At 38.3% G+C, this 16,961-nt stretch overlaps 1 protein-coding gene across 4 annotated transcripts in view; it reads left to right on the plus strand.

Annotated features, from left to right (window-relative positions):
- The first annotated feature begins 770 nt into the window (after positions 1-770).
- The window catches only part of ccdc124.L (coiled-coil domain containing 124 L homeolog), a 28,818-nt gene continuing 12,627 nt past the window's right edge, over positions 771-16,961 (plus strand). Inside the window, exons 1-2 of one of the 4 annotated variants that reach the window (XM_018247765.2) lie at positions 771-863; positions 1,913-2,075. In XM_018247765.2, coding sequence (XP_018103254.1) covers positions 1,917-2,075 — 159 coding nt within the window. In that variant the 5' untranslated portion in view covers positions 771-863; positions 1,913-1,916. Of the gene's footprint in view, positions 994-1,909; positions 2,076-16,961 lie in introns of all 4 variants that reach the window. The other 3 variants (NM_001094055.1, XM_018247757.2, XM_041581344.1) reach the window with 3 other exon arrangements.

Consider the following 16,961-nt stretch of genomic DNA (forward strand, 5'->3'; position numbering starts at 1 on the left):
CCATTCCTCAATGTGGGTTGCACATAGGGTTGCCACCTGGCCGGTAAAAATGATAGTTGATCCCAATGTTATTAATAGGAAAAAAAGATAAATATATAGGAAGGCCGGTATTTTTTTCCAGAGAAGGTGGCAACCCTAGTTGCACACCTGAAAAGTTGTATTTGGTGTGATTTTGGTGTCATTTAAAGCTACTAAATAAACACCCTCTCTTGTTCGCAAGCAGAGCTACACGAGTTATTAGAGTTCATGCATGTTTATAGAACTTGTGGATATATATTACCTAGAAGCCTGTATTATCTCACTACAGATCACAAAAAAACATTAGATGCAGAGTAGTTAAACTTTACAACACATAATGCTTTCCTTCTTATTAATTATATGAAATATTGTTCCACTATTGAAAATACTAGCATAGATTGGGTGCATGATACGCAAACCTTTTAAATGCTGTGTTATGGAATGGAGAGCTTGTGGACCATTTCACTTTTTATTTTCTTTTGTTTAATTAACAGGACTTCTTGTCTGCTTTATTTTTTTCTGCTTTTGGATTAAGCCAAGTATTGATCTGGGTATCACTGACACTTTATGATAATCCATTACTGGCTGTAATGAAATTATTCCTAGATATTAGTATAACGAATAGACTCTAAAGGTTTTACGATGTTTATAACTCCAAAACAACTTTCTAGCAGCTTCCCACTCTGCAGCGCTAAATAACGCTCCCTCGTCAGCGTGCTACGTTATGCGTCAACACGCATACGTGTTGACGGTGACGCCAATCTCGCGAGATGAGACTTGTCACGTTTAGATTTTATGTGTGACAGGAGGCTATGAGCCTGCAGTAGCGTAGCTTTGCGGGAGGTGTAAGTAGTGATCCTGAATTGCGGGCTGTATTATAAAACGCAGGGCTAACCTTTTGGGCAGTATTCACTTAATTGGATGAACTGGGCCCCCTACTGTCATTGAGCTGCACTCTTTGGAAACGAGATGCCTGTATGTTTGTCTCCTACAGCTGTTTGTACTGCTCGGTTTATCAGGAAGTTTAGGTCTTCTATAGAGATTGGATAGGCTGGGGAATGTAGTTTACAACCCATTCCCAGTCCTACCCAATTCCAATGCGGCTTTACCAAGACTCACATTTTTGCTTGGGGCCCAGCAATCTAAGGGCAAGACAGCTGCCCCACCTTCAGACCCCCCAAACCCACCAGGCCTAGACGACTGACTTGACTTGAAATGTATGTGTGTGGTGTGTGTATATATATATATATATATATATATATATATATATATATATATATATATTTTTTTTTTTATATATATAGATATAGATAGATACAGTTAGGAGCACTCACGGGTATAGTGATAAAGAAATATCTTTTATTGGAGTGTTACAAACTACCCCACAGTTTGTAACACAGTTTGTAACACTCCAATAAAAGATATTTCTTTATCACTATACCCGTGAGTGCTCCTAACTGTATCTATTTGTTTCCCTCTGAGGAGCACCCGGGATTTGATCAACTGAGGGTGAGTGCCGGAGAATCATATGACTATATAGATATAGATATATATATATATATAATACACAAAAGCCATGAATGTCTTGTAAATTATATCCTTATAAAGGTGAGTTCTGATGTCATTTCTGTCACATGACTCACTGAAATTTGTGTATTATAATAAATAAAGTACCCCCAGTTGCAAAATATGACGATGTTAGAAGTTGCCTCGGAATTCCATGACCTGTATAAAAACACTCGGCCTTCGGCCTCCTGTTTTTATATGTTCAAGAAACTCCTCAGTAACTTATAATATCCTTATAATTTATTCACTATATAGTTGCATGAGGCAGTAATATCTATCTGGTAATAAAAATTGATGACTGATGTTGGCTTCTGTTTTCTTCCAGCAGAGGGATGCCCAAAAAATTCCAGGGCGAAAACACCAAGTCAGCTGTTGCCCGTGCTCGCAAGGCTGAGGCAAAAGCAGTGTCAGATGGCAAACGTCAGAAAGAAATCGAGGATGCCTACTGGCAGGATGATGACAAGCATGTCGCCCGCAAAGGGCAGAGGAAGGTAGGAGAATGCATAGACTGTTATTTCTTATCTTGGAGCAGTGATGGTTTTGGTAGATTATGTGAAATATAATTTTTAAAGGGGATCTATCACGAAAATGAATTTAATATAAGCTTCATCTCACTGAAATAAGACACTTTCTAAATACAATCAATTACAATTTTTTTGCCATTTAAGAAATAATCAAGTAAGTCTTCAGTATCTCAGTATCCAAAACCTGTCACTCTTCATGCTCTCCTCATGCTGAGGTCTGGGTCAGATTTTAATAGACAGGTAGGTCTACTATGCCTTTTGAGGGCTCCCTTACTTAGCAGAGTAAATCAAATAACCAACTCCAGCACAAACAAAAGGAAACAAAATAACAGACTCTGGCAAACACCCTGCATGCAGAGAAACAAGATTTCCATCAGAGCCATTTTTTTTAAAGAGTGAGCACCTGGGTTAAGGGTGCAACCCCCCCCCAAAGGATGTAGAAGACCTAACTGTCAATCAAAAACTGACTCCAGCTACTGCATGTAGACAGAATGAAGAGAGACAAGTTGCTCAGAGGGGGAGAGTGAAGAATAACTTGATTATTTCATAAATGGTGCATACTTTTTTATTGATTATATTTAGAAAGTGTCTTATTTCAGCAAGATGATACTTATGTTACATTTTTATTTTTGCGATAGATCCACTTTGAGTATATAGCCTAGTAAAGTTAATTTTTTACTACAAAACTGCATGGAACATTATGAACACCCACATTCCATATGGAAAAAGTATATATACCATGTTACTAATGTATTTATCTCTAATGCATGGATGGACATTTTTTTTATTTGTGCTGAGTCATGTATGGCAATGGTTAAAATACTTTAAATATAATGAATATAAATATGAGTATATACCAAGCATTGTGTGGGCAATGACATTCGTATCTGTGGTTTCCTACAGAGGGCTTTTGCCGATCTTGCAATTGTTTGCAAGCGTATGTCTTACAGAGGCTAGCTTAATCCAACAGACCAGTCAGCTCTGGGGAGTAACCACACACACATTTGCACACCAAGGAAGTAGGATGACTAGCTTGGAAAAATCATTAAAAAACAAGCAAATGATTTAAAGTGATTCTTCATTGTGTGTGTGCGCTTCAAACATTTGTTGTCAGAACACCATTAATTGTACTCCACGCTCACTGTAGGGTGGATAATACATCTCAAAATGAGTCACAAAATCATGTAGGTCATGTAGCTGTCCGCCTCTTTGAGGTACAACTTTCTTAACAATAATTGTGCTGGTAAAGCTCCTTGTATGAGTTACATTTTTTTTCTTCTTTCGAAAAAGTCCAGAGTTGATTGTAGTATGAAAACAGGGTTAACTTACCAAAAAGGGGGGTCCAGGTGCACAAGCCACAGACCTTCCTCTTTTGGGAGGCAATGGATGCAATTCGATATTCATATAGGACTTTGTGCCATGAATAATGAATTACTATATGAATATTGAATTACATTTTTTTTCTTAAAGGGGTTGTTCACCTTCCAACACTTTTTTCAGTTCAGTTGGTTTCAGACAGTTTACCAGAAATAAATAGTTTTGCCATTTACTTTCTATTTTTTACTTTATACCATTTTTTCAAAATCTAAGTTTATAGTTTAATGGCCCCGTCTCTGGTGTTTGTCTGGCAGCTCAGTAATTCAGGTGCAGATTCTACTGTTACAATTTTGCAACATTTAGTTGATACATGAAATGTATTACAACAGCATACAGTCGGCTCCCCCCCTCCCGAGCTGCTTTAGATAAATTACATTTTACACTTCAGTATTGGAAAAACAGTCACACAGAAAATAGAAAGTAATTGGAAAAAGTCTTTATTTTTGGTAAACTATCTGAAACCACCTGAACTGAAAAAAGTTTTTCAGTTAGAATTGATACAAAAGTTGCTAATACTCCAGAAATGCTGCTGAGAAATGTATCAACTAAGAGCCCCATTTATCAAAGGTCGAATTCTGAATTCATGTAAATATTTTTAAATTTGATATACTCACAATTCGACTGGGAGTTTATTTAAGAAAAAATAATAATATTCAATCAAATGCTTCCGACCCAAAAATTCGAATCGTATTGGATTTGTATTCAATTCATACAAATCACATTTTTCTCCCGAACAAAAAACTTGAATGTCAAGAACACTATTAACATTTACAAATGGCTCAGCAGACCTCTGCCATTGACTTGTACATGACCTCAGCAGGTTTGAGGTGGCGAATATTCGAATTAGGATCATGATCGAATAAAGGGATTAAAACTAGAATGTGTGAATTTTTAAACTCGAAAATTCAAATTGACTAATCGACCCTTTGCCAGTTGCAAAATTGTAACAGTTTAGAGTCTGCACCTGAATTACTGAGCTGCCAGACTGAAATACCAGAGACAGGGACATTCAACTTGAACTTAGGAAAAAGTGGTACAAAATAGAAAGTAATTGAAAAAAGGCTTTATTTCTGGTGAACAATCGGAAAACAATTGAACTGAAAAAAGTGTTTGAAAGGTGAACAACCAGATCTGGTTAGCAAGCAGCATAATGAATTATGAAGTTTCCTAAATACCATAGGAGCATACAACTTATTTAAACCTAGACTGAGTCAAATGTATTCATGTTATATTAGCAGATCTTTATCAGCGAACATTGAAACCAACTAGCATGGTTATGTCACAGCTATTCTGAAAGGGGCTGCAATTCATTGCTGTGACAAATGACCTACCCATCTAAAATACCCAAAATTGATGTATAGAATGGCACCAAAATAACCAGCGTGACCTCATAGTGAACAAAATAAAATATGAAGTAAAACGTGAAGCAACACAAAGTCAGACTTACATTGACTGTATAGATAAGACAACAACAAATGTTATTTTAGACATGTTGCAATATACGTATAAATGTCAATTGTTACAATGTAACAAACAAGCTGGAAGAAAAGTAGCAGTTTTCTTAATATGGCTGCGAGATACTGCTGAAATCGTGCTGATGGGAAACATCCATGAAGTGTGTCCAAACATCATGGAAGTCCCGAATACAACTAAGTCATATCACAGAGTTTGATGTTGTCAGGTAGCATGGGCTATTACAGGAAAAAAATCAAATAAAATGGAAACTATACCCCTAAACATTGTGGGTCTCTAAAAATGTATTGCAATTGGGTAATTTTTTGAATTTTTCCGTTTAGACCAATAAATAACAAAAGACAAAGATCTTTTCAAATTAAAATAGGCAAAAACCAATGTTGAAAAAATGGGTTATATTGTCCCTTGAAGAGGGCATATAATTACTTTGTATAAATATATAAATGGCCATAAGAAGCTCTTGGATCCTTTATTCACTAGAAACTCCTTCCAGCAAACACGAGAGCATCCAGTCAGATTAGGAGAAAGGAGGTTCTTAAAATGCGGAAAGAGTCCTTGAAAGTGAGGATTGTGAACTTCTAGAATTCTCTCCATGATGCTGTTATATTGGCAGTTAGTTAAAAAAAAATGAATGTTCGATGCCTTGTTAGTAAGGAAGGTGCTAAAATATAATCTGCCATCTGTGTTTTTAAAAATGAGCTCCTCCTGTCTGACCAATGAGATTGCACCATTCCATAGTATTATAGAGCTACTAAGTGCAAAGGAGAAACTATATACATATGATTTGTCAAGGTTGCAGCATTTGCTCTATTTAACTGCAACCCTTATGCTGGATACATGTTCATTTAGAATTATTTTTATATATTGATAATGAGTGCAGAGGACCTCTTGTATTGGGATATATATATATATATATATATATATATATATATATATATATATATATATATATATATATATATATATATATATATATATATATACACACACAAAAATTAGGACAAGGAAGGTAGGATGAATAAGAACCACATGTACAGCTCACAGAAAAAACAACCCCTCAAATTACTCAGAAGTTGTCAGTGATTTCAAGAAAGGTGGATGGAGGTTTAAAGTGTCTCCCAAGTTTTTCTGATGAATTGAGATATTTAAAATACATGTTTTGTTGTTGCAGTTCTCGTGCTCTCCACTAAAGGGCATATTCTCTATGCAGATCTGCTGCACAAAATAAAAGGCATATTTACATTTACTCACTTGCTTATGGGAACCAGGATTTTTTTCTCCCAAACAGTGCAATTTCCCAACTGTTATCTACTGAAGGTTGATTAGGTGTAGACCATGCTAGGCAGAGCTTTTCTGTCACGTACTAATCACTGTGTCACCAAATGGCTTCGTAATATAAATATATATGTTTGTGTGTGCATGCAATTTATTACTAATTAATTATTCTATGTAAGTGACACACTTAGGCCATTTTTTGAGGTTTTAAAGCCTCTGTTTAAAATATATATTCCTCAAAACTAGAAACCATTCAGCAAAGGAAATGATCCTATTTGATACTTAAGAAAGAATCTGCCGAAATAGCTTACATTCAGTATTTTTTTACCAATTTTTTGGAGTACAGTCAGCATTCATTATATATTTTTGATGGTGCTAATCTGTGACGTATAGAAGTGTGTGACGATTTTGACAATGAAAACAAAAAAAAAAATGAATGAACTTCGTGAAGCACTTCTATTTGAATGTAACAAACTTACTACATGTTTTTCTGGAATACATGAATGCGAGGGATCTGTCTGAGCTTAGGAATCTTAGAAAGCAATATTTATGCAAATTTGCTCCCTGTCAGCAGCCTATAGCAACCAATCATTAATTTTCCTTTCATTATTCTTGTATTATTTGCCCACCGGCTGCTAGGAGTTACTGCAATGCAGCAAACTTGAACCCTATCGTACTATGACCAGAATTTTTTATTTAAATAACGGACATAAAATCTGGTTTCTTTTTTGTAACTTAGATTTTATTAATTTTAGATAGAAATGATATAGGCATAACAGTGGTAGCCGTCATAATTTTTTTGTATCATTCCAACCAGAAGTACCAGAACATAAATAGTTATATAAGAGTATATTGTCTGATTTCTTGATCATCTCTGGCTGCTCGTGGTCATTTTTGTTACATTAAAAATGTGAAAGTGGTTGTTCACTTCCAACAATTTTTCAGTTTAGTTGTTTTCAGATAGTCCACCAGAAATGAAATTACAATCTTTCTTCTGTCGTTTTTTTAATATTGAAGTTTAAAAGTTTTAATTTTTTACCTTTTAAAGTCTTTCTGAAGCAGCTCTGGGAGGGGGGTTGCCAATTCTCTAAGGCTGTTCTAAATTGATACATTAATTGATACATTTTGTTATCTTTTGTTCCTGTTGAGCATAATTCCTGAGTTTCATTAAAGGCAGCTGTTATAATTGATACAATTGTTACTAACATTCCATAGATGCTGCGGAGAAATGTGTAAACCGAATGTAGCAAATTGTAATAGTTCAGACTCTGCACCTGGATGACTGAGCTGCCAGACTGAAACACCAGAGACACGAACATTAAACTTACATTTTGGAAAAATTGTCAAAAATAAAACATGGAAAGTAACTGAAAAAAAGTTTTTATTTCTGGAGAACAATCTGAAAACAACTGAAATGAAAAAGTATTTGGAAGGTAACAAAAACCCTTTAATGGAATTCTATCTGCAAACTGTATTATTTTTGGGGCAGATGGGGAATAGTATATGTTATTCCTGCATGACTAACTTGCACCGAATCCAGGATTTAGTTCAGGACTTCTCCTTCTTCCTTTTCAGAAGGATTTGGATTCTGCCGAATCCTTGTGCCTGTCCAAAACGAGTCTGAATCCCATATGTAAATTAGGGGCCAGAAAGGAAATCACATGACTTTTCATTACAAGACAAGGAAGTAAAACATTATTTTCCACTTTACTTTCCCGTCCCTAATTTGCATATGAAAATTCGGATTCGGTATTCGGCCAAATCTTTTATGAAGGATTCGGGGATTCTGCCAGATCCCAAAATGTGGATTCGGTGCATCCCTAGTTTTTAACAGATTCGTTTTTTAATCTTCAGCCTAACATTGTCTATTGCAAAAACTAAACTATTACGATGGAATTATAATGAATAATTCCATTATGACGGAATCGTCCAGTTAGCGAAGATGAAATCTGTCAGTAAAAGCACAATTGTTTTGGTTGCAATTAGATTTTTGTACTATTAGCATTTTTTTGCCTACAGCTTTCAAGCTTAGAATTTAGACTTCCACCTTGTTTCTAGGGCATAAGTTACTAGCTGTAAGGCAGCAGGTTTGAAGCCTGGATTTGCCAGAAATGTACTTGCTTGTAGAATTGCAGATGAAAGCAAAGTGCATATATTACATTTATTTCAAATGTGCTCATATAAGTTCTTTCTGGTGTATAAAAGTTTACCTTATATTTACATACAATTACATGGTAGATCCCTTTTTTTGTTGGACTGGCAAGGACACAATTTTAAATTACATTGTGGTATATTTATCTAGCACCCACTATATATATATATATATATATATATATATATATATATATATATATATATATATATATATATATATATATATATATATATATATATATATAAAATAGCGCTGGTGTCGGCACTCCCAAATCATCAAAAATCAAAGAGGCAAAAGTGCTGGTTAAAGCAGGTTTATTTTATCCAACGTTTCGGTTCTATATTAGAACCTTCCTCAGGGAACAGAAACATTTTTACTTTTAATATCTTTAATATGGTGGTGTAGTTTCTAGGGATGTACCGAATCCAGGATTCGTATCCTAATTTGAATTTGCAAATTAGGGTCGAAATTTCGTGATTTTTTGTAACAAATCAAGGAAGTAAAAAATGTTTTCCCCTTCCAAGCCTAATTTGCATATGCAAATTCAGATTTTGTTTGGTATTCGGTCTAATCTTTCACGGAGGATTCGGGGGTTCGACCGAATCCGAAATATTGGATTCGGTGCATCCCTAGTAGTTTCAGCACTGGGGGCCCTAAATTTGGTTTGATCAATGTTGTTAATTTTATGTTTTCTGTGTGTATGTATATGTCTCTTCAAGGTGTTATAGTTTTCTCTGACACTAAAAAGCATATTGGTGTTTTATGTTTTCAGAAAGACAGACTCCTAATTTGTATGTGTTCTAGATCAGTGCTGTCCAACTTCTATGGTACCGAGGGCCGGAATTTTTCCAATCTACATGGTGGAGGGCCGATAACGGAAGCCAGTGTTAGCCACTCCCTGTTTTTAGACCACACCTATGTTACCGCAAGACCATGTCCACATTAATAGCACACCAAAAAAACAAATGGTTGGTGCTCACTGCAGGGATCAGGGCCAGAACTAGGGGTAGGCAGAGTAGGCGGCTGTCTAGGACGCCATCATTGAGGGGCGCACTTTTTTCATGCGTTTATTTAATAATTTGTTTCAGTAATCATGGTCACCCGTTGGGTGGAATCCATCTCCTTCCTCTTCTCCCTCTTGCCGGCAAGTAATGGCTCCTTCTGTGCAGTGCACCACGACGTGCATGCACGAGTCAAAGAAGCCACTGATGTGGTTGGGTGACAGAGAGAGTCAGAGAGCTGGGGGGCTGCTTGGTATGGCTCGCTGCTCTCAGCCTTGCACAGTTGCACTGAACTGAAGACATTCTTTCTATTACTGTGAAAGTGTGAAGCTTCCTGCTGGCACAGCCAGGTACAGATTTGGGCCCATATGTTTGCTGCTGGGCTGGGCGCTGGCACAGGTACATAAATACTTGGGGCAATATGATGGATCAGATTTATTTTTGGCTGCTGCTGACACAGGTAGAGATTGGGGGCAATATGATGGCTGCAGGAGGGCTGTATGATGGATGGCTGCTGGGCTTGCTTGCACAGGTATGGGGCAGTAATATAAATGATAAAGTTTCCTACACTTTCTTGCTCTCTTTATTTAAAAACCATCATGGTAAGGAGGGAAATGGTAATGCAGGACAGGGGGGCACTGATTGAAGCTCTTGCCTAGGGTGCCAAACTACCTTGTGTCTGCCCTGGCAAGGATGTCACTCATATGTGAAAAAAGTGAAGTCATATTAAGACATACCTATAAATCCATATGCCTCCTCCTCCCCTGTGTATAATACAGTACCCCAGCATATGATTAAACACCTTAGGGGCCACTAACAATACTTTTCAAATGCTAACAAACCCCCAGAACAAATATCAAAGTATGACACACACAGGGAGCATAGGGAAGACAGAGCAGGAGACAGGAATCAGGACCAGTCTAATATGTACTACATACAGTGACACAGTGCTGGTGCCCCATTAGCATTTTAAATAAAGTGTGAACAGTGTGGGCAGTTTCAGTCTGGGTCTCAGGTGTGAACAGTACAGGATTTTAGGGGAGTGAACAATAGAGGTGTCACAAGTGTGAACAATGCAGGGGGATCACAGGTGTGAACAAAGTCTGAATTTGAGGTTTAGACAATGCAGGGGCCAGTTAATCTCTGTAGTGATACCTTTTATATTTTACATATGGTAAACAGACACAGCAGGCAGACTTTGATGTGGAGGGCCACACGAGGGGGGGCCAGTTGGACAGCCCTGTTCTAGATTATAAACCCATTGTTCTCTAAACAAGGTACTGGTGGGAACTTGATGTGTTGTTTCTTTGTAGAGCACTAGTGATTTTCAGACTTTTTGGGTTTAAACCCCAAGTCTTCTTCTATGGTGCAAAGGGTATAATTGAAAACAAATCTTAACCTAATTGACTTTCAAAGTGGAACTACCTTTAACTTCACTGGGAGTACTTGGAAGGCAAGTTTCACATTTTGGGAAGCTCTGCCGTATTCTTTTGTGTTTGTAAATTAACAGTTAAAGTAAATTGACAGTTCTTCCAGTACAAAGGGAGACAAAGCTGTACCTAGTCTTTATATGGTAAGTACCCCTTTTTATGTATGTCCACTTACTGATATGCTGCTAAACACTGCCACAGAGAGTAGTGACTGTGTATAGATCTCTAACTGGATGTCTGTAAATCTTAACATTTCCTAAATAGACTCAACTTCTTCTTTTTTTTTTTTAAGCTTTGATTACGTTTGATACAAAAAATAGGACATAATTTTAACCCTTACAAAGAACACAAACTGTAAATGTTTTAACTGGGACACCGTTATTTGCTCAAGGGCACCTTTATTAACAGAGGGATTGGGCCTTTTTGTTAAACTGGTTTTAAAGCTAGATGCAAGAGCTTCTTGGGGGCTAATTGACCAACTTGGAAACAGCAGCATATATTCACAGGGCTGCACAGCTATTCACTAGGGCAGACACTGTCTTCCAAAATGCCTAAGGACTCCACGCCCCTCTAGCAGACACACACAGCGATTGTATTTGGGACTTCCCGCGGCATTCTCTCTCCTGTTTCTGGAGAGAAATTCTCTCTCTTACCGTTATGTTGAAGATGGTAATTTAGGACACTTGGGCAGTGGACATAAATGAGAAAGGAGCCTCAGGCTTAGAAGAGTAGACTTTAGATGTTTTGTCCAAAGCCATTTGTTAAATTGTGCAAGAGTTTGCATAGACATAAGCAAACAAAGAGCTGAATGTTTAGGAAGTCGGTAATTACATAGTTGGTGTATTTGGGGAAACATACAATTATCAAGGTCAGCCTTTCATGAAGCATCTGTAATACACACTATGTGTGTTTATAATTTTCCCTTTTTTCACAAACAGACAAAACTTATTTATAAATGCAAATGCATTCCTTACTGTACTGTCCCTTGCAAGGAACTAGTCCAGGCTGAGCATGCTGAAATTATGGTTTGGTTCTCATAGAGAATAACATCTACATTGTCCTCCTACCTGGACATTTTTTATCTCTCCAGATGTCCAATTCTCTAAAAAAAAAAAAAAAAAAAAAAAACATTCCCCAATGAGATTGCAGTAGGTACTGCATACTAGAAGGCAGGGCAAAGTATCTAAAAAGAAAAGCAGGTTTAACTAACGGTGGGTTGGAGCACTGCAGTTGCCCAAAGCATTCCATCAGCAATCACTTTTTATCTGCCAACAGCAAATTAGATGACCGCTACAAAGCTTTGTTTTCTAGGGGTTCCTGAACAGATGGAATTTACAGTATTACCTAGGTTAGCCAGTGTCTAAGGCAGTGATCCCCAACCAGTTGCTCGTGAGCAACATGTTGCTCTCCAACCCCTTGGATGTTGCTCCCAGTGGCCTCAAAGCAGGTGCTTATTTTTGAATTCCAGGCTTGGAGGAAAGTTTTGGTTGTATGAAAAACAGGTGTACTGTCAAACAGAGCCTCAATGTAGGTTGACAATCCACATAGGGGCTGCCAAATGGCCAATCACAACACTTATTTGGCACCCCAAGAACATTTTTCATGCTAGTGTTGCTCCCCAACTCCTTTTACTTATGAATGTTGCTCACAGGTTCATTAGGTTGGGGATCCCTGGTCTAAGGTAATGTTATGGGGCCTGTTATCCAGAATGCTTGGGACCTCGGGCTTTCCAGATAATGGATATTTCCATAATTTGGATCTTCATACCTTAAGTCTACTAGAAAATCATGTAAGCTTAAATAAACGAATAGGCTGGTTCTGCTTACAATAAGGATTAATTATATTCTAGCTTGTATCACGTACAAGGTACTGTTTTATTATTACAGAGAAAAAGGATAACGTTTTTAAAAATTTGGATTATATGGATAAAATGGTGAATATGGGAGACGGCCTTTCCGTAATTCAGATCTTTCTGGATAATTGGTTTCCGGATAACGGATCCCATACCTGTACAGTGAATTGTGTAAGGCTTAAGTTTAGTTTTGCAGTCTAAGACTTTCGTTTAATATTTGGTATGGAAAGATCCATAAAAAGGCAGCTTTGTCTGACTGAACACATTTCATTCATCCATATGCACTGCTGTATCGCTTGCACTTCAGACCTGTCACATGCAGAGGAGTTAATAGGTCAGTGTGTGCTGCTACACAGAGGCTCTCTAAAGAGAGAAGGAGCTCTTACACAAAGGCCCTACTCTGCATATATCCACCACCACCTCCTGTTTTATTTTCCTTCAACAAAATTCTGCCACAGAAACTTTTTAACCTATAACACCATCCATTGTGCATCTTACCTCCTTGTATATATTAAGTCAAAATATAATTTGGCCACACCCTACATTTGGGGTTGCTACCGTTGAAGCATTTTGGTGGCTGCTAGCAGTCACTTGCCATAGTTTAGATAGGAAAACTTGTTGGGTGTCTCAGCTGATGGTTTGAAGGAAGGAAAAAACTCACATGCCCATACTCTTCCATTGTGTCCAATCTCAGTGGTGTGTTGGTTCCCTCATACTGGTCTCCAGTCCAGTAGACATCACATGTAGGGGGTTTGGTAGGTGAGAAAACCATTCTTCACACATGAGATAAAATTCACTGTCCGGCTTTATAGGAATAATAAAACAACAAACAGGCATCTATTACAGATGTACTCCTACCCTATGACATGTTAGGTCACCTGACGCGTTTCATGCCTCCTTCTGGCACTTCATCAGAGGTGAGGTCACAGGATATCCTGTGCCTTATATACCTGTGTTCATTAAAAAAAATCTCAGCTGATGTTTTAACCTGGCTCAAAGGGGCAAATTCACTAAAGCGTGAAGCGGCTAAAGCTAGCCAGCGTGATGTCATTTCGTTACTTTTCCGATTTACTAACGGGCGCTGGCGTAAATTCGCTGGCAAAGTGGACCTACTCTAGTGCTACTTCACACCCTTATGCCAGGCGAAGTTGCGCTATGGCGAAGGGATGTAACTACGCTAATTCACTAACTTGCACATTTTAATTAACGTAACCTCTTGTGTAAGACTTGCCTTCGCCACCTCAGACCAGGTGAAGTGCAATAGAGTAGATAGGGATTGCTTCAAAAAAAGCTGTCACACATTTTTTTCAAAATGAATCAGTTAATAGTGCTGCTCAAGCAGAATTCTGCACTGAAATCCATTTCTCAAAAGAGCAAACAGATATTTTTATATTTAATTTTGAAATCTGACATGGGGCTAGACATTTTGTCAATTTCCCAGCTGCCCCAAGTCATGTGACTTGTGCTCTGATAAACTTCAATCTCTCTTTACTGCTGTACTGCAAATTGGAGTGATATCACCCCTTCCCTTTGCCCCCCCCAGCAGCCAAACAAAAGAACAATGGGGAGGTAACCAGATAGCAGCTCCCTAACACAAGATAACAGCTGCCTGGTAGATCTAAGAACAAGACTCAATAGTAAAAACCGATGTCCCACTGAGACACATTCAGTTACATTGAGAAGGAAAAACAGCAGCCTGCCAGAAAGCATTTCTCTCCTAAAGTGCAGGCACAAGTCACATGACCAGGGGCAGCTGGAAAATTGACAAAATGTCTAGCCCCATGTCAGATTTCAAAATTGAATATAAAAAAATCTGTTTGCTCTTTTGAGAAATGGATTTCAGTGCAGAATTCTGCTGGAGCAGCACTATTAACTGATTCATTTTGAAAAAATTTTTTTTTCCCATGACAGTATCCCTTTAAGCAAACATGCTTGAAACAAGCCAGTTATTTGAACTTATTTTAAACAAGGGTATGGACTGGTAGCTGTTTGCTAGGGACTATGTATCAGTTGCCAGAAAGCAGCTTGGTTTTTGTTACTAATTAGGTTCTTTCCTATCCTTCCTTCACTCTGAAATACATACAGTTGCCAAGAAGCATACATTCTTCATTGAGTCATAACACAGAAAATAAAATAAAAACATTAACAATTAATCACTGCACATGTTGTTTACGTATTATATTGGCTGCATCATACTAAAAAAATAATAATTTTTTAATGGGTATTTCTCCTTTAACTACTGCGAAGTCACTTGGAGTTTTTATTTATTTATTTTTTTGATAGATTTGCCCTATAATGCATCTTTGGCCCCTGTGGCTTGATGTCTAGTTGTGTTAGTAATGTGACACTCAATGCTCCGCGCCCCTCAGATCTTCTGTCCTGAGCATTGCTTACTGCATCACCCATGTCAGCACTCCCTTTGTTTTCTCTGGAAGCGGAGTATTGCTAAACACCTGATCAGACAACTATGGAAGTGGCATAAGTATTGCACAGGGCACTTAATTAAGAGTGCATAGCAATCTGACACCATCATTCAGAGGGAAGCTGTACAGCCTACTGACTTTAGCAGGAATAAGGTGACCTAAGGACATTCCTGTGTGTTATACCGTAGGGTTTGAATTTATTTTGTTTTTCTTTAAACGTACAGTTTCACACTTGAGCAAGACTAGGGATCCTTGTTTACCTGTTGTCCTATATATATTAGGGTACGGTATAATACTCTGGAGGAGAATCCCCTGACGCTATGCTTTCTAGTGACACTATTGAAGATCATGAAGATTAGTTGCATGCTTGCTTACCTTAAGCTGGCCATAGACGCAAAGATCTCATCATACGAATCGATTTTCGGAACGTGTGTGGAGAGTCCCGACATTTTTCGTCTGACGGAGATTGGTCGTTTGGGCGATCGGACAGGTTAGAAAATTTCTGTCGGCTGCGGATAATATCTCTGCGTGTATTGGCGATCGTACGATTTTCAGTGGGAGACTGTCACTAGCTTTTTCTACAGTACGATTGCTGTCAGGGGCAGCGGGGACGCCCGCCGCGTCCTCTTCCTTCCTAGGCACCGGTTTTCTAGGGGCGCACGCGGCGTGCTTCTGCTGCTTTTGTTTGCACATGCGTGCTACAGCGCAAAAAATTCAAATATTAAAAGGGCCATCATACTAGTTTTCATTTATAGGTTGTTCCTGGTGCCTTTAGCTGTTTGCTATTCTGATTCTGAGCCTGATTCTGACTACCTGTTGTGACCCCTGCCTGTTCCTGACAATTCTGACCTCTGTATCCTGATCCATTGCCTGAATTTCGACTACCTCTTCTGCCGTATCCCTCTGATTGATCTCCTGGTTTTGACCCTTGCCTGCCTGACCTCGCTTTGAACACTGCCTACCCAGACCCGGCCTGAATTGTTTACGCTGACTACTCTATTGCCTAACGCCTTGTACTGCGACCTTCTGTCCAAAGACTTTGCTCTACAGTCGTGCCCCTCTGCCTATCCAGAACCCTCATCTTGCACCTCTCGTTTAAGTCCAGGTGGCATCCAAGTAAGCCGAGGGCTCCTCCCGAGGCCCAAAGGCGGTCACACTACTGGTGAAGCACGAGCCGAGACCAGGGTGCCTGGTGTTTGTTCTGGTGTTGGGTGCCGAACGTGACAGTCGGAATGGTAAGACTTTGATCTGAATGTTAGTGGCAGGTCGGGAGATGGGAAAGTCCTTCGTACATTGATTCGTACTATCGGAACATTGCGTCTGTGGCCAGCTTTAACCAAGTCTCTTCATATATCAGGTGTGTGAATTCTGGTGTATCTGCCTGATAACAAAGAGTCAGAGCAGGCAGTAAGAAAGCAACTCACATACTGGGAACATCAAGATTCTTTCAAATTGCCCTCTATGAAGGTTACTTAAAATTTCTGATACAGACACTTGTCAGGTAATTGTTATCTAAAAATACATACTGTCTCACTTCAGAATGATCATAAAAGCCCTGTGTTCAATTGCCCGAACAAAATCTTTTTATTTTTGCTACATTAAAACAAACAATAAAGAACGTCATGTAATTCAGGGGCTACAGGATAGATACACTAAATTGCTATCAAACAAAACCTTATTATTAGTCGTGTGTACCACAAAAATAGAACAGGATGTGTTAACTCTCATGCACAGGCCTGCATTCACAATGTGTTCAGATATAGTTCACTGTACATAGGTCATAAGATTGCATGAATAGAACCAAACTCATGTATCTGTATATAATCTAAATGTGGTTTGATGAGTGTATGTGTATACATATACATAC

The sequence above is a fragment of the Xenopus laevis genome, chromosome 1L (assembly GCF_017654675.1).
Source record: "Xenopus laevis strain J_2021 chromosome 1L, Xenopus_laevis_v10.1, whole genome shotgun sequence".
In the NCBI taxonomy this organism is placed as follows: domain Eukaryota; kingdom Metazoa; phylum Chordata; class Amphibia; order Anura; family Pipidae; genus Xenopus; species Xenopus laevis.